Here is a 24,710-nt window from a genome sequence, read left to right as displayed (position 1 = left end):
ATTTGTATTTACAATGCCTTTTGCAAATCATTCTTTAAATATTATGAAGATTTCTTGAAGTTGCTGAGCTGCAAATTACCATTCTTCTTTTTTCCCCATGATGAATTTCAGCTGAAACAGTTGCGTATTGCTAAAACAAAATTGACAACAATGTCGCCTGTTCGGCGCTTTAATTTGAACAGCAAAGTTATAAAATTGTACAAAACACCTTGTTTTAAAGCCGAGAAAACTTTCACTTTTTCTCTAGTCGATATAGACTTCCAACTTATAAACACAACTCTTAAACTTCAAAATTCCTTGAAGTCTCGGATTTGAGACTTAAAAATATAAAAAAATATTTAAAAAAACAAAATTGAGCTTTATATTGCGCAATATCCACTAAATGTGCTCAAAGCGCTTTACAAGGGGTCCCTGGCCAACAGCAACATTTAACATGTAGGACGGGACATGACGCCTGTTAGACGATATTACAATTTTTCGGACAAAGACAACGCTGTTAACGGAAGGTACTCATTTTACACCTGAGTACGGTGAGAATGTGAGTAAAGAGCCTTTTCCAAGGACTCAACTATGCGCCGAGCGCGAGGCTCGAACCCAGGACCTTCCGATCCGAAAGCGAGTGTCATACGACTAGACCACATAGCCGCACAAGAGTCTATGTTGTACGGTGATCATAATAATAATAATAATAATAATAATAATAATAATAATAATAATAATAATAATAATAATAATAATAATAATAATAATAATAATAATAAAAAGCTGGGAGACCTTTTAACCAATCGATTTCCGGTTCCAAATGAGAAAGAGGTGTTTCGTACGTATCAGGCAGGAGATATCTGTATCAGTGTTCGTCCGACAATGTTTATTTGCGTCATTTGCGTGGATTGTTTATAACACCTTTCTTCTCACGCAAAATATTTTTGTCATTTGTTTCAATGTGATTGAAATGGTCGAAATAGACATGTATGAATACATCTATAATTCGATCCAGAATTCCGAGTTATAGATGTTATACATGTGTTACTTGTTTTCCCCCCTCTCTTTCATTTTATAAAAATATATTTATTTATTTATTTATTTATTTATTTATTTATTTATTTATTTATTTATTTAGTTATTTATTTATTTATTTAAATATTTCTTTCTTTATTTATTTATTTATTTATTTATTTATTTATTTATTATTTATTTATTTATTTATTTATTTATTTAAATTTATTTATTTATTTATTTATTTATTTATTTATTTATTGGATGGCCATGTATTGTGTTTATTAAAACAAAGAATTTTTTTTTAATCGCGCCCTTCTGTCAAGTGGACAAATGAAGTATTAGCCAAACTCCCATTTTTATACATTGTTATTTATGTTAATCAGTATTTGATATTTTTTCATTTTTCTTTCTAAACGCATTGCTGGATATGTTAGAAATAATAAAATAAGACCTTGAATATCCTCATGGTATTTATCATCATCATCATCATGTCACGACCATCAACAATAACAACGTCATCATTTGATAGACCAGTTTCATGATCAACCAGTATATTGACATCATGTCAATCTTTATGGCTATGACATTTGACAGGTATTTCACTATTTATAATAATAATAATAATAATAATAATAATAATAAATAATAATAATAATAATAATAAATAACAATAATAATAATAATAATAATAATAATAATAATAATAATAATAATAATAATAATATAATAATAATAATAGTATTAGTAATAGAATAATAATAATAATAATAATAATAATAATAATAATAATAATAATAATAATAATAATAATAATAATAATAATAATAATAATAATAATAATAATATAATAACAATACTAATAATAATAATAACAACAACAACAACAACAACAACAACAAACAACAAAATAATAATAATAATAATAATAATAATAATAATAATAATAATAATAATAATATAATAATAATCTAATAATAATAATAATAAAATTAATAATAATAATAATAATAATAATAATAATAATAATAAAATAATAATATAATAATAATAATAATAATAATAATAATAATAATAATAATAATATAGGGACTGTACTTACTTCTCGTTGGTCTCGTCCAGGACTCCCAAACCGCCACCTGTACTCATGCTTACTGGTGACTGTTGATTACTGATATTGGAGCTACCAGTAGCAGTACCGCAGCGACTCGAATGCGAACTGGAGAAAGTGAAGCCTGTGGTATTGAAGAAAAATAAACATCTTAAGGTAAAATCATATAATAATAATAATAATAATAATAATAATAATAATAATAATAATAATAATAATAATAATAATAATAATAATAATAATAATAATAATAATAATAATAATAATAATAATAATAATAATAAAATAATAATAATAATAATAATAATAATAATAATAAAATTCCGAGTTTTGAAAATACAAAATCTCCTTTGGGGGGGGGGGGGGGGGGGGCGAATAACCGTTATTTATAAAAGAGGGTCCAGATTGCTTAGTGGTAGAACACTCGCTTCGCACTCAAAGGGACCGAGATCATTTCCCGGTGAGGTCGAAATCTGCTCTGACCCCCCCCCCCCCCTATCCCTTGATCTATCCATGAATTATTGGGTAGCTGGACCTGTTAGTTCTGGCTGAAAGCACTTTGCGATGGACTAGTTTGCTATCTAAAGGGTAGCAAGCAATTGCTACAATCCGTTTCACGCAATAGGAACTGGGATGCTCTCGGGTTTCATGGACCTAATGGCTCCGAATGACTATTTTCTTTTGTTTAAAAAAAGGATACGTGGATGTGGTCTCTCTCTCTCTCTCTCTCTCTCTCTCTCTCTCTCTCTCTCTCTTTCTCTCCCTCCCCCTCTATCTATCTATCTTTCTCGCTTACTCTCCCTCTCTCTATCTATCTATCTATCTCTCTATCTATCTATCTCTCTCTCTCTCTTTCTCTCTCCCTCCCCCTCTATCTATCTATCTTTCTCGCTTACTCTCCCTCTCTCTATCTATCTATCTATCTCTCTCTCTCTCTCTTTTCTCTCTCTCTTTCTCTCTCCCTCCCCCTCTATCTATCTATCTTTCTCGCTTACTCTCCCTCTCTCTATCTATCTCTCTCTCTCTCTCTCTCTCTCTCTCTCTCTCTCTCTCTCTCTCTCTCCCTCCCCCTCATTTATTTTACACCAAACATTTACGGTTGTGAATGTAGGGCGTATGTGCATTATGATAATGATAATAATGATTATTAACATTATTATTGGGGACTGCTGCTATTGTGACGACGGTGATTGTTGTGGTCGTGGTGATTTGGAAGTTGCGAAAATCGATGACAACTTGGTATGATGATGATGGTTGTGATGATAATGATGATGATTATGATTAAAATGCTGATGATGATGACGAAGATGATGGTGATGATGATAGTGATAACGGTGATGGTGACAATGACAATGATAACGGTGACGATACTTGATGATGATGATGATGATGACGACGACGACGATGATGATGATGATGACGACGACGACGACGATGTGATGATGATGATGATGATGATGATGATGATGATGATGATGATGATGATGATGATGATGATGATGGCACTGGTGGCGGTGGTGATCATGGTACAGGTGGTGGTAGAAATACTCATTATTTACATTATGCAATTTGGACACTGCTACCGAATCTTAAATGTGCATCCATGTTTAGATTTTATTACATTTTTTTTTTAAATATTAAACAGAAAGTGGTTGTACACAATTTCAAATAATAGTAGGGTCCAATTGAGACAGCAGTAAAAAGGTATATTTTTATTTTTGACATTGTAGTCGCACCTGCTTTAGAATCACGAGCCATATTTAAAAATTACACCGACGGAACATCCTCTTTACATTCTGCGGCGTTATACTTCATATAGCCATAAATGTAGAGGATTCTTTACTTGTCAAAAAGTCTTGATACTAAAATTTCTTTAGAATAACTCAAACAGTCTTAAATTAGAGGCTTCAAAGAATTCTCAATTCAGAGAGTTTTTGGGAAGTTAAGGACAATCTAAATATATTAAAACATGAAAAAAAGTGGAGGCTTGTTTTTGTCGTGAGTGGAGATGAATTTCTGTAACAATGCCACCTTCATTTCAAATACATCTCACAACAACTCCAAACCCCCTACTTTTTTCGTTGCTTGGTTTTCAGTTTTCTTTAACTTGTTCCAGCTTTTTGTTAGAAGTTAAAGGCAAAGATAAAGTAAAATTTATTATTATCCAACAATTTTTGAAAACTTTTCAGATGTGTTCCTGAATGAATACCATGTATTTCAAGTGCTCTGGGGAAAAATAAAATCCTGAAATTTGCAATCGATTGTTTATAGTTACTGAATAGGATAAGTGATGGTTAATTATGCTTCGGAAGTTCCATCACTCAGATAAAATATGAACGCGTTCCTGGCTTTTGTCAGTGCATGACGGATATTGTATGAATGCCTCTACAAATTGGACGACGTAAATTGTATGAGATGAAAGTTAAAGATTAATATGCTCTCAGAGGTGGTGCAGGTATAACAAGGCATCGTGAGGCATTTAGAGTGCAATGACAAAGAAATTCATGTTATAAACACATCTTCAATTTTATCCACACACAAAAAATAAGAAGAAGAATGTTATATAGATCCTATATTTACATAAGCTTGCAAAACTTGGACCATGACATCAGAGATAATTAAAAGACGGAATGCTGTTGAACGGTGGTATCTGAGAAGAATGCTCTGCATTCCGTGGACAGATAGAAAAAGAAATGAGGATGTCCTGAAAGAGGCATAAGAAAAGAAGTCGACATAATATGTAAAAGTAAGGCAAAATTCCTAGGTCAAGTGATCAGAAAAGACGGCCTGAAAAAACTGAGTGTCACCGGAAAGTTAACAGGAAAGAGAGACCCTGGGAGACACAGAGCGAAAATTATGGTGGCCCTGACAGACTGGCTGGGAACGGAAAGAAATAGCAACACCATCAGAGCAACTGAAAAACGAGAGGAGTAGAGAGCCATGACCGCCAACGTTACGGAGCATGGCACAAGGTGATGATGATGATGATGATGATGATGATGATGATGATGATGATGATGATGATGATGACGATCATCATCATCATCATGATCATCATCATCATCATCAGCAGCAGCAGCAGCAGCGGTAGCATCATCATCATCATCATCATCATCATCATCATCATTATCATCATCATCATCATCATCATCATCATCATCATCATCATCATCATCATCATCATAAAATCCTATTTTTCTATTGTGCTTTCCTCCGAGAAGCTATGAACAAATGAATATTTCTTCGGTGCACATACACCTCTCAGTTGAAAAATTAGGTTACAAGTTCCATTTGTCAGATGGGATTTTGTTCCTATCACCGCCCCAATGCCCATGTCTTCAGTGATTGTCTTATTCACTACATTCCGAGGAGAGACTTCAATTATCTAGCCAGCCAGCATCTCTCAATCAATATCTTTGACAATTGACTAAAGCCCTCTTATTAATCATGATAACTATCTTATCACCATTTTAGTACAAAGATACATACACATGGTTATATAGTTTGATGCAAATAAAATGTGACCCACCGCATAAAAGTCGGTATTTTGTCGAGGCGACCTTGATACTGTAAATTTAATTTTTTGGCCAAAAATATGAAACGAGGCTAATGTTAATATGTTTAACTCACGACAATGGATAAAGCTTCTTAAAGTACGAAATACTAGAATATCATATTTCCAACTATTTCAACTTTCAATTTACTTGTCATTTGGTTCACCACGACATAATACCGAATCTTTTTCTTCTCGGTTTCACTTCCTTCAATTAATCACAGACGTTTAAAATTTGACTCAGAACTCCTTCTTTAGGATATACTTCACATAATACGATTTTGTCGGGGTGGGTCACAATTTAAGAAAATATTTTAAAAAGTAGATTCGAGTTGACGAATAGGCATCTCGAGGGGAGCTGTCTGTAAAGTACAAAAAACCTGGATAAAATCCAGCTCATTTGCTTAATGACTCTGAAGAACTAACGAAGATCTCCCCGGGATTAATTGAACACCTATCTGCGTAATATATTATCTGAATGTAATCCATATGGAGACATTTAGATCTTGGCTTTAAGAAAAAAAAATACTATTGCAATTAGAGTCTCTTGTCCTAATTTACGACCATCGGAAAGCCAAGATAAACTGAAGACTGATATATTGTCAGTGTCGACATGACAAAATTGTTATTGAACACATTGAGATAGCCCGCTGATTAATGGCGCCGTTCACATTTTATCGTTATCTTTCATAGATTGCCAATTGAAAGTCTTTATGTAAACGAATTTGAATAATATGTTTATACTACTAGGCTTGACTGAAAAGTCTTGATGCATATCGGATATTTCCGATCGTATTAAACGCATAGGTGTACGCTTTCGATCAAACTGTGCGCAATTTATTCTTCCATTATGTCATCAAATTTTATTTTGCGATTTCTTGCTTTCAAATTATCTTATAGACTCTATCAAAGAACATTTATTCCTACATGTCAGTCAAATAAAAAACATGGAATTATGCTCCAAACAGCGGGCTGTAATTGATTTCCTTACTGGAGAGAGATGTGCATCCGTAAACTTTCATGAACGGCTGAAACGTTTATGTTAACTCGCGTGTTGGCATTTGAACAGTTCAAAGGTGGGTTCAGTGTTTTACTGGTTCTGATGCTGTCTGTACCGACCTTAAAGACCAGGCTCGTAGTGTTCGTCCGCAGAGTGCAGCAAAACAACAAAACTAAATTGACGAACTTAATTAAGCCCATCAGGATTACACAATCAGAGACATCATAAAAGGCTTGGAATTTCATATGGAACAGTTGGATATATCATTTGAGATATCCTGGGTTACAGATAGGCATATAACCATTGGATACCGAGAATGCTAATACAAACGCATTGTCAGGGGAAGTTTACTTGAAGTCGTGAACACCACCCTTAAAGTTCCGATTTAACTCCAAGTGACTTTTCCCCTTTCTTAAGACTTAGGTCACACCTGGAGGGTGCAAATTTTGGCAGTGATGGCCAGGTGCGTGCGTGGGTGACTCAATGGTGTTGAAGTATGCCATGTGAAATCTTCTTCGACGCGATGCAATAACTAGTATGTCGGCAGCCCTGTGTGGATGGGATCGGCGACTAAGCAGAAATTTAAAAAGATAAACTGAAAGGACACAAACTATGCTTTGTTTTGATACCTTTGTCAATTTCGTATCTATTAAAGTTTTGATTTTCTTATTAACAGATTTTGCTCTATTCGATTTTGTCTTCAGAAACAATTCATACTAATTACTTTAAAAAAAGAGAATTTATCCTCCTGGAGTCAATACAACATCCTGGCGATACAGGTCAACAAATATTTATAGGAAATGAAAGGCTTTTTCTGTGATATTATGAAAGAGGATATGTGACCCATCCACTGAGATGATAAAAGTTGATTTTTATAACCAAAAATAAATTACAAGGGTTAATTAAGCGTTTGTGTCGTTAGTGAAAATGAATATAATTCCGTAAAATGGCAATGACTAAAATCTCTGTTTTCTTGCTATCTTTAATTTAAAAATTTTATAAGCATCCGGTTGACCCGACACAACACCGTTTTGAAGAGATCGATCACAATTATTGATTCATAGTAAATACCTAATTCAGCGGTTATGTGGTCTAGTGATATGACGCCTTCCCTGGGTTTGAGTCCCGCTCTGATCGGCGAATAGTTGAGTACTTGGAAATGATCTTTACACAAATTCTATCACCGTAATAAGGTAATATGAAATGAGTACCTGGCGTTGACTCTATCGGGGAAAAAAATGTAATATCGCCTAACAAGCATAATGTTTAGTCCGACATGTTAAGTCTTGCTGTTCGTTATGGGACTTTTTTGTAAAGTGCCTTGAGCACGTTAAGTGGATACTGCTCTATATAAATGCTCCAGTTTTTTTAATTGACAAAAAATGAGTTTAAAAGTCTTCAAATAGTCTGACCTGAAGTGACAAGGCGACAATCTGGCAATGACACCAGGTAGAAAGTTGCTGGGTAGTTCCTGCACAAGTGTAAACACAAAATTAATAATATGATGCCAGTTTTTGTAAATGGTTCGGTGACCCCAACGTTGATAATAGTTACAGCTAACGGTGAATAGGTGATTGACAGCAATCGGATGCAGAGATTATGATATGTCGAACACCTGCCTTCGGTGAGGATGATGATGATGATGATGATGATGATGATGATGATGATGATAATAATGAATAATGATGATGGTGATGATGATGAGGATGATGATGATGATGATGACGACGACGATGATGATGATGATGATGATGATGATGATGATATTGAAGGAGAGAGGGGGGGGGAGAAAAAAGAAAAAGAAAGAATGAGAGAGAGAGAGAGAGAGAGAGAGAGAGAGAGAGAGAGAGAGAGAGAGAGAGAGAGAGAGAGAGAGAGAGAGAGAGAAAGGCCTAGAAAGTGAGAAAGAGAGGCGGGTATGGGAAGAGGTGAGAAAGCAGAGATGGTTTACAAATGCACAACAGAGAGAAAACAAACAAACAAACAGGAAACCAAAAAAAAAAAAAAAGAAAGAAAGAAAGAAAAAAAGAAAACAAATGCAAATAAATGACAAAATGGCATACTTGGGAAGATATCCGAGTTGGTGCATGTCTGTGGAGAGCGCCCCATACTATTTTCTGTGAAGTCCATCGGAGACCCTTCGGGTTTCAGTTGTTGGATAGTTAGGCAGGTGTTTAGCATCTCACCGCCCTCGGGTTCTGTCTTTAACTGGATAAGAGATGGGATTTTTAAGGAAAAAGAAAGAGACAACTTGGAATCATACTTTAAAATCGATCAACTTTGTGGTCTAGTGGTATGACACTCGCTTTCGGATCGGAATATCCTGGGTTTGAGGCTCGCATCGCGCAGAGTTGAGTCCTCGGAAAAGGCTCTTTACTCACATTCTCTCGCCGTACTCAAGGTGTAAAATGAGTTGACAGACCTACATTTAACAGACCGCTAACAGCGTTAATTCTGTCGGAAAAAATTGTAATATCGCTAAACTGGGGTCATGTCTCGTTCTACATGTTACAAGTTGCTGTTGATCAGGGATCCCATTTAAAGTGCTTTGAATACGTTTAGTGGGTATTGCTCAAGTTTCTATTTATAATAACGGCGACAATAATATTAATGACGATGACGACGATGGCTATGATGATGATGATGATGATGATGATGATGATGATGATGATGACGACGATAATGATGTGAAAAAGACCCTTTCAGTTGTAGACCATTATAGATAATTATGGTGATGGCGATAACAATAATGATAACAATGACGACGATGGCGATGCTGATGCTGATGATGATGATGATGATGATGACGATGACAACAACAACAACGATGATGATGATGATGATGATGATGATGATGATGATGATGATGATGATGATGATGACAACAACGACGATGCTTATGATGATGATGATGATGATGATGATGATGATGATGATGATGATGATGACGACGACGAGGTCAACGACTATGATGACATACTTTCTTTTTCTGTTGTTGCTGCTTTTGCTCTGGGGTGTGGTTCTTTACATGTTTACGTAGTGAGCTGGGGTCAGTGTATCTCTTTGTGCATCCAGGTACGTGGCAACCGTAGGGTTTCTGGAATGCATAACGGATTCGACAGAGTGCCTTCGAGTGTCTTATATTCATTTCATGATTTTCAATAAAATATGTGTATTGCATTGCTGCTATAAAATACATATATTATTATTTTGAGAGAGAGAGAGAGAGAGAGAGAGAGAGAGAGAGAGAGAGGGGGGGGGGGGGAGAAAGAGAAAGAGAGAGAGAGGGGTGGAGGAGAAGAAAGAAATCAAACTGAATGAAGATGATGATGACGATGATGATGGTGATGATGATGATAATAATATAATAATAATACATAGGACTTGGTGATATGTTGAACGCCTGCCTATATATATATATATATATATATATATATATATATATAATATATATATATATATATATATATATATATATATATAAACACACGTTTCAATTAAAGATTTTCACGAGCTCCATGATTAAAAAAAAAATGAATGAAAACGAGTGTTTATAACCCCATGAGTACGATTTAATTTTACACCCACCTCGTCCAAAACCATTCATAAAACCAGGAATTCGTCAAAATTAAGAAGAATGAAGGCAAAACGATTGAAAATGTCTTCTATTTATGTAATTAGACTCTCTCTCTCTCTCTCTCTCTCTCTCTCTCTCTCTCTCTCTCTCTCTCTCTCTCTCTCTCTCTCTCTCTCTCTCTCTCTCTCTCTCTCTCTCTCTCTCTCGCTCTATATATATATATATATATATCTGGTTATGTAATTATGTGATCATTTTTCGCGCGTATCATTAAGCACGATTGTTGACTCATGACCGAGTCAAACAGGAACTGATAGACAAAATAATATATTTTCTGTGTCCGAACCAAGGACATTACCGTTGTGCCACGCTGATCCCAACTTGTCAAAAATACCCAGGACTGAAAGCTTTGAATGGATATGGATAAAGTTTAAGACATACCGTATCGACGTGAGTCCTTTGGTGCTTAGCACGGTCTGAGGAGTTGCTGAAGGCTTTAGGACATCCCTGATGTTGACACAGGTAAGGTCTCTCTCCAGTGTGTGAACGCAAATGGATCTTCAGGTTTTCCAGCCTTGAGAACGCCTTGGTGCAGCCATCGAACTATGGAGGAATACAAACAAAAACCAAAACAAAAAAAATCCGTAACGTTGATCTCAATTTTTAATATCGTGGATCAAGGACATACTATCGCGGTGAGGTGATCGCTCCTCCCTTGTCGTTTTGCTTTACTTTCGACAGATCTTAAAGAGAATCAGTAACCCATTACTATAATATACCGCTGAATGGATGAATAGATCGACGAGAGTAAATCGAATCAATTCACATTAAGAAGGAGATGCTATCATCCCTACGTCATCTCGCGAATGGGGGAGAAGAAGTGTAGTGTTAAGGGTTCGCTTTCTTTGTTTATTATTATATTTATTCGCTAAGTAACAGTCGATTGGGATGCCTTCACATTGCTTAACCTATAAAAAGAAATACAGAAATTAAATGAAAAACGTAAGACATGGAATGCACTTAGAGATTACAATTTCTTCTTTGGGAAATGAAGAGGACTAGGCACAGGAATGAAGCGAGGTAAGCGGTAGACGGATGAGGGAGAGAGGCAATGTGTGTGTGTGTTAGTCGAGCTCATGTAAATAAGTTATTTCATTGGTTGAACTATTGAATACAACTCACGATTTTTTTCTTTTGTGGCAAAAGACTGGCATTTTGACGTCATTTTTTGGTCAGTATCAGGCCATAACTTTACGAAGGCCACGTACCCAAGCCATCGTTAATGTGGCCTGACCCACTAAGACCCATATTATTAGGTGTCTTTAGTAGTGGTCAAGGAAACAAGATATATCATTGGTTGAACTATTGAATGCAACGCACAATTTGTTTTCCTCTGTGGCCAAAGACGTGTCTTTTGACGTCATTTGTTGGTCTGTGTCAGGCCATGAGTTAACGAAGACCATGCTGATACTAACCAACAAATGACATTAAAAGACAAGTTTTTTGCTACAAAAGAAAACAAATCGTGATTGTATTCAACAGTTCAACCAATATGATCATCATTATTATTACCATTACCACTATTATTATTATTATTATTATTATTATTATTATTATTATTATTATTATTATTATTATTATTATTATTATTATTATTATTATTATTAATATTATTATTATTTTATTATTATTATTATTATTATAATTATTATGATTACTATTATTATTATTATTATTATCATTATTATATTATTATTATTATTATTATTATTATTATTATTATTATTATTATTATTATTATTATTATTATTATTATTATTATTATTATTATTACCACTACCACTATTATCATCATCATCATCATCATCATCATCATCATCATCATCATCATCATCATCATCATCATCAACTATCATCATCAGCATAGTATCATTATTATTATTATTATTATTATTATATTACTATTATTATTATTATTATTATTATTATTATTATTATTATTATTATTATTATTATTATTATTATTATTATTATTACAGAAGACATTAGAAAGAAACTGGAGGCAGCAGAAATGTGGTTTCTTAGAAGAATGTTAAGAACCTCATGTTCAGAGAAGAAAACTAATGAAGAAGTATTAGAGCAAGCTGAAACTAAAAGGCTATTAACTCGTACAATAAGAAAAAGACAAATGCAATTTTTAGCGCACCTAAATCGACATAAATGTATTGAACATCTTGCTCTCACAGGAAAGATAGAAGGTAAAAAGAGTAAAGGTAGATCAAGAAAAACATATTTGAATAGTTTGAACAGCTGGGTGACAAAGAAAGAGAAGAGTAATATTAGTTTTCTGAGGTTATCTGATCAGAGGGATTAATGGCGTACCATGATCACCGATGTCTGACACAGACTTGGTACTTGAAGAAGAAGAATTATTATTATATTTTTATTTTTTTTTAAAGAATAAAATCTGAATAACATAATAATGCAAAAACAAAATACACATAGAAACAAAATTTTAGCAAAAGGTACATAACATCGATTCTCATTACAAGATCAGCAACACTACCAGATATATTTCACTTCTGAGGAAAAAAAAGTAAATTTATATATAAAACCAATGCATTATCTTTGGAGAAAACAAAAAAGTTTTTTTAAAAATACAGTTGATTGAAATTGATACTTCATTTGAATATGACCCCTGAATAGCAAAAACATTTGATTTTCATTGTAATATTATCTATCATTTTTGCCGAAAAGCAACCTATTAAACGTATATCTAGTATATTTAAGTAACTTAAACAAAGCCACTCCTCTTCGCTCGCACCACGTGGCAGAAGTAGACATAATTTTAAATATGATTGTGGTCTCTCGGTACCTAACCCTTTCTTTCTGGTTAAAGCAGCTCTTGTCGGTTCGTCAAGTCAAATAATCTTGATGAATTCTATGGAGAGGAAATGCAGTAAAAGACCGTTATGTGATACATTTAAAGACTTATCACATTACAAAACGATACATGAATTTATCAATGTCATAACCATTTGTTGGAATTTCCCCGGCATTGTAGAGGCACCACGATACGCATTCATTTTTAATTCATATATATATATATATATATATATATATATATATATATATATATCAGCAAAGATTAAACGTAGGAGCGCGCAGGGGCGGGTTAGCTAGATTCGTGCAGTCCGATGATACATCGGGTTTAAGGCAAATTATCGAATAGGCCGGTCTTATAGGTAATAACACTTAAAGCCCTTTGATTTCAAGAGGTAGCCAAATAAAAGCCGTATACATACTACATACCCCGATGACTATCCGTTGGTTCAGGCAAACCGGATATCAGTCCCGGTGCTATCAAAGTTTTTGGTTATATGGCGATGACGCACGTTGTAATATTGATGTAGACATTAAATGGCCTAACTGCCAATTAGTAAAAAAAAAAATATTAATGCCACATTTCTTTAAAAAGTAAGCACATAGTTATGGTAAGGCATGTCACAATATTTTGAGGTTTTTCATTATCCTTTATTGCACTATAATTTTGGTTAAACTTGGAAGAAGAAAAACAATAGTCCCATATAAACAATCTCGTTTACATGTCGTATAATGAATAGTTTTTAATCGAAATAAATATATAAAATTAATAATCATTGTTTACAGCAAATGAATATTGTATTTAACGTCTGCTTCACTATTTGTAAAGTCGTATATATCAAATGAAAATTGCATAAAGATGTTGAAACACTCTGACGTCTTCAACGCCTGGAAAAAAAGAGAAAATTTTCCACATACGGAAATTAAAATTGTTCAGTAGTATTGATGATATTGATACTATGGGTGTGTGTAAGAATTGTGAGGTGCTCTAGATTGGTAAAACTTTGCCTTGCCAGCTAGGCAGTACGTATGTACTTATTACGGTACCTATATACGTATATCTTGTTGACACGAGAAGTATTGTTTGCTTACTCTATGGCACAACAAGAATGAATGCATGTAAGGCTAGAGGTCTATAAGAAATGTGAACTCAAGTTATTTGAAATGACGCATTTCACGTTTCAGGCGATCAGCGGGGAACCTACATTAACATAATTTTGTCAAGCAAAGAGTTTCGGTAACAAACGCTTTAACAATGGTAACGAACGGCCGAGTATTGATTTACACAGAATATAAGTGTGAGGTTTAATTTAAGGCCTAAACAAACTTTGAATGGACAGCGAATAATTTATAGATTAACAGCCTTTGAAGAATTAATTTTATAAAAAATAATTTTAAGCTGTAATTGAGACGGATCTTATTAATTCAGAAAAGGTACTTATGTCAAAAGTATAACAGATATTTTTTTGCAAACCTTTTCTGGGAAATAGGGGGGGGGGGGGAAGGGTTTCAAGAGGTTTCCCTCTAAGTCATATTGGAATTAAGTCTGAAACGGAATGCTCCGTTTACTAGTTTTCGGTCATTTCAGCCCCCGTAAATTAGGATGATAGTGGAAAAATTAAAGTATTACGGATATATTTATTTAGAAACATCCTGAAAAAAAAGAAAATGGAAAGAAAAAGAGACAAATGGGGGAGGGCAGTATTGGAGAAGAGATCAGACAACGTGTGAGAAAACACTCAGAGCCTAACAATAAGTAAACGTACCAAAACTATTCATGTATTAATTAGGAGTCTGAAAAAATGTTCCTCAGGACAAATAGATCTACTTTGCTGCATTATAAAAGGGTTTTGGAACCATCAATATCGTCAACAATCACCATCGATTCTGTACAGAATTTCGCAAAATCTTTCACCTTTAGAAAAGAATGGGGAAAATCTCTATGACAAAAATATGACAAAATATCTTACCAATCTGTAAAAAATAGTCTTATTAGTTATCCTAACTTTACAAAATACTTATCTTAACTATAATTTGGGGGCATGACCGGGATAAGTCTAATAGCTTTAACCATTCCCTTTCTAAATTAAATACTTCATATTCATTACCATAAAAAATAATATGGCTTGTTCTCTACATGAAACAAATCATTTAAACATCGGATAATACGACAATACCTTTTCATAGTTACTGTAATTTTTCTAAGAGGAGTAACCGATTCTAGCTCAAGTGACAAAGACAGCGACACAAGAAATCCGTCATCCTTCATAATGTGCGATCATAATTCTATTCCAGACCGCGTATATAAACATTTTCAATTGATTAAGTATAAAATATTGCTTTATATTAATCCTATGTTGCATGTCACTCACTTTCTTTAATTTTACATCAATTAATTCATTATATTTTTACTATTATCTGTGTAAATCTATAGTGTTTTTCGTCGTCGTTATTATTATTATTATTATTATTATTATTATTATTATTATTATTATTATTATTATTATTATTATTATTATTATTATTATTATTGTCATCATCATCATTATCAAATGAAACCAAATGAAAAATTGCCTTCATGGACAATAAAGATATTATTATTATTATTATTATTATTATTATTATTATTATTATTATTATTATTATTATTATTATTATTATTATTATTATTATTATTATTATTATTATTATCATAACATCATCATCTAATCATCATCATCATTATCAAATGAAACCGAATGAAAAATTGCCTTCATGGACAATAAAGATATTATTATTATTATTATTATTATTATTATTATTATTATTATTATTATTATTATTATTATTATTATTATTATTATTATTATTATTATTATTATTATTATTATTATTATTATTATTATTATTATTATTATTATTATTATTATCATTATTATTATTATTATTATTGTTGTTATAATTGCCCTCATTCCATAACGTCCCAATCATGGGCTCTAGATTCAGCGACCGATGACGTATTTCGAGGGGTATCTTATTACATTCTCAAACCTGTGCGAACAAAATCGGGATCATTGTCGTCGTACTTCATTGAACAAAACCCATGATTAGACATGCTTATATTTTTTTTCAAGCCTTGCTTATATTATTATGTGCGAGTAAAAAACGTTTTAGAGCATTAAACAAATTGAACGAAATGGTTTTGGTGATTTAGATTTTCTCATAATTGACATTCTAGAAATGTGAATGATGTATTGTGATAATCAGGTTCTTATGGGGTTATAATTTGGCTTGTTTGAATTCAGTGACGCTTATAACATTTTTGGGCTACAGTAACTATGTGTGACATATTATTCATGAGCTATTAATTTTCGAGCTGTTTAGTTTCGGTTTTTGAAGCATGGGAAATAAAACAAAATAGAAAAATTATTGTACGCCGTGAAAAAGCGGATGGGAATCACCATCTAAGAGACAAACAGAACCGAACTTTTTCGAAATAAGTTCAAATGAAATGCCACAAAACACTTGTTTCTTTTATAATTATATTGTATTTCAAATAAATTGTGCGCTTTTACACTTTGCGTCTTAGGTAATGACTAAAAATACGTATCGTTTAACATCAACTGTAAAAATATTGGAATCGCAATATTTCTTTCTCTTAAGATAAAGGCTATAGCTTCTCTATATTCTCGCATTGAAAGACAATAAAACCCCGATAATTAACAATATCTTTATGCCATCCGCCACGACATCATAAGATATCGTCGCCTAGGCATTCAACGAAGGAATATAGATAATTCATCAAACAAGATGTCTGATGTCAACAGGAATCACCCATAATAGGGACTAGCTTTACTTTATGACATATCATTTGTTAGTATTGTCACAAGAGAAACACTCTTCTGAGCTGAGCCTTCATCTAGATTAAAGTAATGTAAATGTTGCTGCTCGAAGCTCGAAGAAATAAATAACAATGTGAAATTGAATGTAAGCCCATCAAGGTTTTGTTTATTCATCTTAACAACGCCACTACCACATTATCTTATTCATATGTAGTGTTTCATCCATCCTGTTTTGTTGATAAAGGGGAAACCCGAAACGTTCATTTGATCTGTTTTTGCAATTAAATTGAAGCTTACATTCAATTACACATTTTTGTTTACATGTAGATTAAAGAAGATTGAAAGTTAAAGCAAACAAAAACTCTACTGATTTGTCCCCACGGGTAGGGAAATTGTCTTCAAGGAATGTTTCAAGGGGTGAACTGTAACTGTAGTAAGGAGGTGACTTTCAAAATCTGCTGTCACATCCCGAAAGCGAGTTAAAACTCTCGGATACTTTAGAAGCACAAGAGAAACTTTGAAGTTTCAAAACGCCGAGGATATTATTCTATGAGGCAAACAAGCCAAGCATTTTACTCTTTAAGATTCGTTTTCCATGAATTATAATAATGTGACTTAGCACATTTTGAAAGTCACCTCCCCAAACATCCATGGGGTCAACCGTAATGCAGTGACTTAGGTGAGCTAAGGTGACTTTTTCAAGGTCACACAGCAAGGCTATTGTGATTCAAGCCTTAATTCCTGCAGGGCATGAGGCGAAGACCATTCTTCTGTGCCATTTTGCTAGGACTTCTTATAATATAAGTGAAATAGAATCAAACCGAAGCAAATTGTCCAATTTAACCAATTTCCGCCAAATGCAATAAATTTGATATAAAATCTTTTCGATGTAGGCAATTTCAAATTTGGACAAAATTCAAAAGAATGAAAGGCGGTAACTTTGCAGTTGTAAAATGCTCTCCCAACTGACACCTATTGGGCACAGGCGAATCAGGAATAGAAATGACGAAGGGGCCGTTGACACTAGGTCCAAGCCGAGAACTGCTGGTGAAAAGATTGGGCCGACCAGCATAATACCTTAGGTTGTAACAATAATATCGTGTTTGCTTATCTTATGGGGCTAAAACTACAACGTTCAATGTAACCCCAATTTCAAGGACGCTCTATCACTGACCTGAACTGCTGGCACAAGGTTAACATTGTTACTGTTAAAGGAATAGAGCACACGCCCGGTACCCAGTCGAATATTATACACACACGTGTACATCCAAACGCCCACACAAACACACACACACACACACACTAACACACATGCACACGCACAAACACAAAAACTCACAAACGCACGTTTACTGGGACCAATGTAGACACCCTATTTGTTTAGGTGGTATACGTCATGCGATGGGGAAATTGATTCTACGTAACTCCTTTCTCTAGTAACCAGAAATGCCGCACGATACGCTAAAGCTCTTTTTTCTCATGCCATTACACTTCTATCGAAACTATAAGGTTATAAATTAATATCGTATTTGGCGAAAAGTAGCAACAATAGCCAGAGTAAGTTTAACGTAAAAAATGCCACTTGTTTCTGCTTTATTCGGTTTAGAAGTGATCAGTTCCACCGCCTCCGTATTAACAAATTCCATATTTTGTGGACATCATCTATTTGTTATCTGTTTGTCAGCCAGAGAACCATTGAACAGAAGCAGACGCCATCAAAATAAATATAAATAAAATTATTGACACATTGTTCTCTTTTTGAATAAAGATCTGTTGTTGTGTCTTTCATCAATGAAAAGTGAAAAAGAACCCTTTTTTTAAGCACTCCCTACATTAAAAAAAATTCTGACAGGGCACGAATTATTAAAGAAAAAATTTGTAAACAAAAAACTCTTCGACTACCACAATAAGTATTGAAATAAGCGATAACGCCAGTTCAAGACAACAATGTTTGGATCACACAAACACTAATCTAGACAATATGGCTAATTTCAGTGATAATAGCTATACACTGGGAAAACATCTTTTCTCAATTTAGACCAGACTTATACTTCTGTCCTAATCTAGGAAGTCCCAGGTTTGAGAGTTTTTGATAAGATGAGGGTAATTTTAATTAATCAATATTTGAAGTACGAGTTTTCTGGTCAAATTCTTTAAAAACATGCTTTTTTTTCAGAGTACAGCAGACCTCATAAAATATTGGCAGATGAAAACGGCAATCATTCTTTTAAGAGGTCTTTAACCTAATACTTTTTGTTTAAGACTTTTGGCAGCAGCCTCTTATGGTTCTCACACTACTATGTTATGACGATCGACCCAATCAGCAAAGTCTGGCCCGTACTCGTGCACCGTCGCGAACCCGCCCGGTAGCATCGTCACAACACACCGTTCAACTAGATGCTCTGCCGTTTCGGGTTCTTGCCCACATCGGGTACATGTGGGACAGATGGAAAGTCCCCACTGATGAAGCGCACTTGCTGTTAGGCAGCTCCTCGACCGAAGCCGATTCGCAGCCACCCAGTGTCTCCTCGTACTGGTATCAAAGCCTGGCAACTTCTCACTCCAGCGTTTCACATCATCCATCTATGTCTTGGTAGTCTTCTGCTTTCAACATTGCCCTCTAAAACATCTTTCATGATGGAGTTGTGTCTTTTTACATGACCAAAATATTGCAATTTTCTTGATTTTATTGTGTGGAGCAAGCTTGGTTCTATTCCTATGATATCGCAAACTTCTTGGTTCTTTTTATTTTGTTTTTGTTTATGTTTTGTTTTGTCTATCCAGCTTATCTTTTCTAGGCGTTTACATGTCCACATTTCAAATGCTTCAATATTTCTTTCGAGTATTTTATTGAGGGTCCACGTTTCTGAACCATACAGCAGTGCTGAGTGAACATAGCATTTCAGAACACGAAGTCTGGTACTGATTTGAATTTGATCTGATGGTAGGATATGTTTAAACTGACAATATTGATCTTGCTATAGCTTTCCTGATTTTAACTTCTGGATGAAATCATCCAGCTTTCTACATGCCGTCCTATATACTTAAATGTTGACTCTGTTTCTGACTTTTTCCGTCAGTATCTATGTTGACTAATGCTTCTCCCTTTCTTGTTACCACCATTTGTTTGGTCTTTTTCACACTCATCCAATCCCAACTTTTCACTATTGTTTTTGACAGCTGTAGTGAGTGTCTGTAAATCATTTTCATTTTCTGCCAACAACACGTGCCCTCCGTATATCTGAAGTTGTTGATGTTTCTGCTTCTCACTTTGATCCCTGGTAGATGGTCAGTTTGTCTGAAGATAAACGCAGTGCTAAAAAGACATGGCGACAATACAAAACCTTGTCTGACTCCTCTTTTGATTCCAACATATGGTGACAATACTCCTTGTATTCTTATAGCTGCCTGTTGGTGCCAGTAAAGATTTGAAATCAGCATTATGTCTTTCCCATCAACTCCCGTTCTTTCAGCACCTAATCATTTCATGATGGTGGAATCTATCAAATGTCTTTATTACTGCCTATGTATTTTTTTCGGTTGCCAATATTTAGGCAGAATATAGCTTATCTAGTTACATACTTCTTTCTAAAGCCAAATTGAGTTTCGCCCACCTCAGTGTCGATTTTGGTTCTGATTCTTTCCAGGATAATCTTCAAAAGTAATTTTGATATATGAACTTATAGTGCGAAAATATCCACATTCTGTTGTCTTCGTTATTTTGGAATTGTTATATATACTGATCTTGTGAGTCCGTCTGGGATCTGTCCTGCGTCATATTGAAGAGCTCTGTCAATTTCTCTTTTGTGAACACATCATGAAATTTTAATTTTCAGTCGTTATTCCATCTTCCCCATTGGCAATTCCATCTCCCATCTTCATAGAGCATTTTCTATTTCGTATGCAAGTAGTTGTGGACCATCATTGTTAGCTGAGCCTGGTATTTCGGGTATTTTGTCGTCAGAGAGTTCTATGTATTGACACCATCGTTCCTGTAGTTCAATTGTTTTAAATAATATTTGGCCTTTATTTTTTCTTTATACAATTGTTGCTGCTCGCTGCTGCTCGTTCATTACTAGATATGTCTTATCTTGTCGTGTGCTTCTATATTATTGGTAAGTCCATAAATGTCTATCATTCGGCATTTGTAATTAAGCTAATTGTCTCTTGCTTTTTGACACTCCTCTTGAATTCTGTTATTCAGATCATTCTGGTTATTTTGCATCCTTTTCCTTTCTGTCATTAATTTTAATATCTCAGGAGCCATCCATGGTTTGCTCATTTTTCTCTGTTTTATGTATGTCTTTGTTTCCATGTAGTATACTTTCTTTGAGAATGTTCCATTTCATGTTGGTTTTCTCTGCCTCATTACCTTGATTATATTGTTCTGCTTAAGTGTTTTCTAGTATCATATTTGTTAGTAACTGCAACTGTAATGGAAAAGCTAGTGGGGAAGATGGAATAACGACTAAAAATTAATTTCTCATGAGCTCTTTAGGCGGCCAATATCTATGTCTCTTTCTCTTTGGTGTGGTTTGGCAATGACTGGATTGTGGTCAGAGTTGATATCTGCTCCGGGGTATGTTTGGGAGTATTTTACACTGTTTTTGGAGTCTCATTCTAATAAAAACAAACTATATTTGATTCATTGTCCAGTCTCCTGAGCTTTTCCAAGTATATAACTTTCTTTCAGGTTTTTTGGAAAATGTGTTTGAAATCAAAAGGTCATTTTATATGCAAAACTGGGTGATTCTTTCTCCTTTGTCATTTCTTTCACATAATCCATATCTACCAACGATGGTGCCTTCTTCTCCTCTTCCCACTTTGACATTAAAGTCTCCCATGATTGCCATGACCTTTGCTGGTTTGATGTTCCTTATCAGCATTTACAACTCCTCGTAGTATTCATCTAATTCTTCAATATAATCGAAAGTTATATAAGCATCAGGCTCGAACTCTGATTGGCTAAAGGCGGGATACAAAATGCATAGCACCCTGGGAAGGACGCTCAAACTACAGACTCGTTCGGGTGATGCCAAGCAACCAAGTTGCCAGGGCATAACAAGCATGTCTGGATAATTGATAGGTCAAATGGTCTGGCTCGTAATTTAATCAGCATGTTTCTGGGACTAATTGTCCCTATATTCCAATTACATATACTGAAATATTTGCTCTACACAAAATCCCGTCTACAAGTGGATGGCCATTTCCTCCTGAATATATAAAAGTATGGGTGTCACCTTTAACTGTTCCCTCTCCTGTTCATCTTGAATCTAATACTCCCGAGTATATACAGGTTCATTTCCTTAATTCCGTAATTAATTTCACAATTTTTCTTCCATAAATAACGTTCGAACATTCCATGAACCAATTTTCAGACATCTCATAGCATATTTCAGGCAAACATAATCATGTTGCAATCTGCCCAAGGGCATTGAACTGCAACTGCCATTATCGTTTGTCTTACTCTCTGTAGGGGTGGTCACTTTCCTGTAATTTGTAGCAAGCGTCACTCGCGCAGGGAGATCAAGGGTACTTGCATAGCGTGCATTTTGTTTTGTTTTTTTAGCTTTTCCATTTCATTACTTTGAGAGATGATACGCTAGTAGGGCCTCAATCCTTTCTACGGTGGCCTTGGGTTCACTCACTAATAAAGCGCGTCGAGATGCCAATCGTAGTACACATGAAGTAAAAACTATTCAGTTTCAAATGACTCCCAAGAGAATTAATTGAACAACTATGGAGCGCAATGACCATGGTATAATGTGCTTATCTATTTACTCTGAAATTTATCCTCTGAAATTGTTTGGAAAATGGAAACCTTTGCCAAAATTTAAACTTTTGGACTATTTTGCTGCGGTTTATAAAAGATCTCTTTATTTTTGGCTAAATAAAAAAGCAACCTAATCGATAGATTACGATAACCCAAACTGGTAAAAACGTGTTCAACTTCTTTGAAGTCCCAGGTTTCAATCTTTTTGATAAGCTGGTGGTCATTGTCAATCGATATAAAGCAAAAGAATCCTGGCCAAAATGAAAAAAATGCGTTTAGTAAGATTGTGAGTATTATCAAAGAAGGTTAACTTAAGGACCCAGGGAACAGCAGTGACCTGAGAGAATTGCTATGACCTATGGAACAGTACACTCTACCTAAATATCTATTCCATGTTATCATGATGACCTGAATTATGCCAGGATTCGATTCGGTTCCATTGAAATCCGCGTTATCTACAAGATTGACAGGCGAGCGCATATTCCATTGGTGTTCGTAAACTCCCTTCTCTCCCCCCCCCCTCTCTACACACACACAAACACACACACACACACACACACACATATATATATATATATATATATATATATATATATATATATATATATATTATATATATATAAACTTTTCAAGTATAATTATTATTGTTTAACTTCTACAGTACTGTTTCATGTCACTAGGACAGTCTACGGGAAGTGTGTGTAATCGTTAGTGTTGATTCATAGCCTACTTCCTGTGATGTTTTGATGTTTTATCATTATTATTATTATTATTATTATTATTATTATTATTATTATTATTATTACTATTATTACTATCATTATTATTATCATCATTATTGTTATTATTGATGGATGTGAGTTGATTTTTATATATTCCCTTGCCCGATCGATATAAAGACAAACAAATCAATTACTAAACAGCTATACTGAAAGACAAGTCATGATCTGAATTATAATGCATCACTGGAATTATCCATGCAATCATATAAATAATACAAAACGACTGTATAGAAATGGTAGATGAGTCAAACAAATTGCATTATCTGATAGCTATAGGGCCAACCTACGATTTGCCACCATCTAACGGTTTTTAAAATCATGTCTGCAGTTGTTGGCAGGGTTGAAACCAGTTAACTGCCGTACTCTGGGAAAACGGGTATTTTTAAATGTGGCCAGAAAACTCGTCATAGAAATGCAGATCAATTTTAATGACCTCATCTTGACAAAAACTCTCAAACCTGGAGGTCCAGGGTCATTTAATTTGATGATATATGAAGGACGAGTTTTCTGGCCAAATTTTTAAATACGCGTTGTTGTTTTTTTCCCAGAGTACGGCAGTTAACTGGCTAAGCATATTTGTCGTGATCAGTCATCCCAAATCTTCATTTATCGAATTTGAGTTTCAATAATAAATGCCGTTATGGAGAAGAGTGAGATTTAGTTCTCAAGCTTCAGAAAAGAAAAAAAAAACGTTTCTATCTCCCGTGGCATTGACTTTAAACTCAATTTTCATCATATTCTATCATGTGAAAATATATACTTTTCTTTTTTGAGGAAAATATCAGCATATTAAACTATCTCAATGGGTCCGTGGCCTCTGTGTGTCCTTTTTAGGTATATTTTATTGCCTCCATTTCTGTCTTGTCTTTTGTTTTTCTTAACCTGATTTGTTCAGCATTGTAAGTTTAAAGATGCTTAACTTTTTACAAAATCAATTTCATTATCATTTAAAAATACAATATTCTTTTCATTTTAAAAAATCCTTCAGTTTATTCCCAATGGGGAAATATGTCTTAAATGTCAATTCCAATGGACGACTGGAATAACCCAGGAGTCAGCCGCAGTGCCGTAAAGAAAGCTAGAGCAAAATGACTTGCTCAAGACCATGCATGCGCGGGGAGTCAAGCGGTACCTTTAGGCCACGAAACAAAGACCATACCGATGTGCCACGCTGCCCCCACGCTATACGCGGCTGTGTGGTCTTGTGGCATTTG

General features: G+C 34.3%; 1 protein-coding gene across 1 annotated transcript in view; it reads right to left on the bottom strand.

Annotated features, from left to right (window-relative positions):
* The window catches only part of LOC144978825 (uncharacterized), a 78,975-nt gene that overhangs the window by 9,803 nt on the left and 44,462 nt on the right, over nucleotides 1-24,710 (bottom strand). Inside the window, exons 4-7 of the mRNA XM_078925373.1 lie at nucleotides 10,679-10,840; nucleotides 9,641-9,757; nucleotides 8,724-8,868; nucleotides 2,099-2,231 (exon numbers count right to left, since the gene is read on the bottom strand). Of these exons, the coding sequence (XP_078781499.1) occupies nucleotides 2,099-2,231; nucleotides 8,724-8,868; nucleotides 9,641-9,757; nucleotides 10,679-10,840 (557 nt within the window). The remainder of the gene's footprint in view (nucleotides 1-2,098; nucleotides 2,232-8,723; nucleotides 8,869-9,640; nucleotides 9,758-10,678; nucleotides 10,841-24,710) is intronic.

Source organism: Berghia stephanieae, chromosome 1 (assembly GCF_034508935.2).
Source record: "Berghia stephanieae isolate SIO BIC M18660-M18661 chromosome 1, UCSD_Bste_1.3, whole genome shotgun sequence".
Classification (NCBI taxonomy): domain Eukaryota; kingdom Metazoa; phylum Mollusca; class Gastropoda; order Nudibranchia; family Aeolidiidae; genus Berghia; species Berghia stephanieae.
The sequence above is the reverse complement of the archived record's forward strand: the minus strand, read 5'-3'. Positions and strand labels throughout refer to the sequence as shown.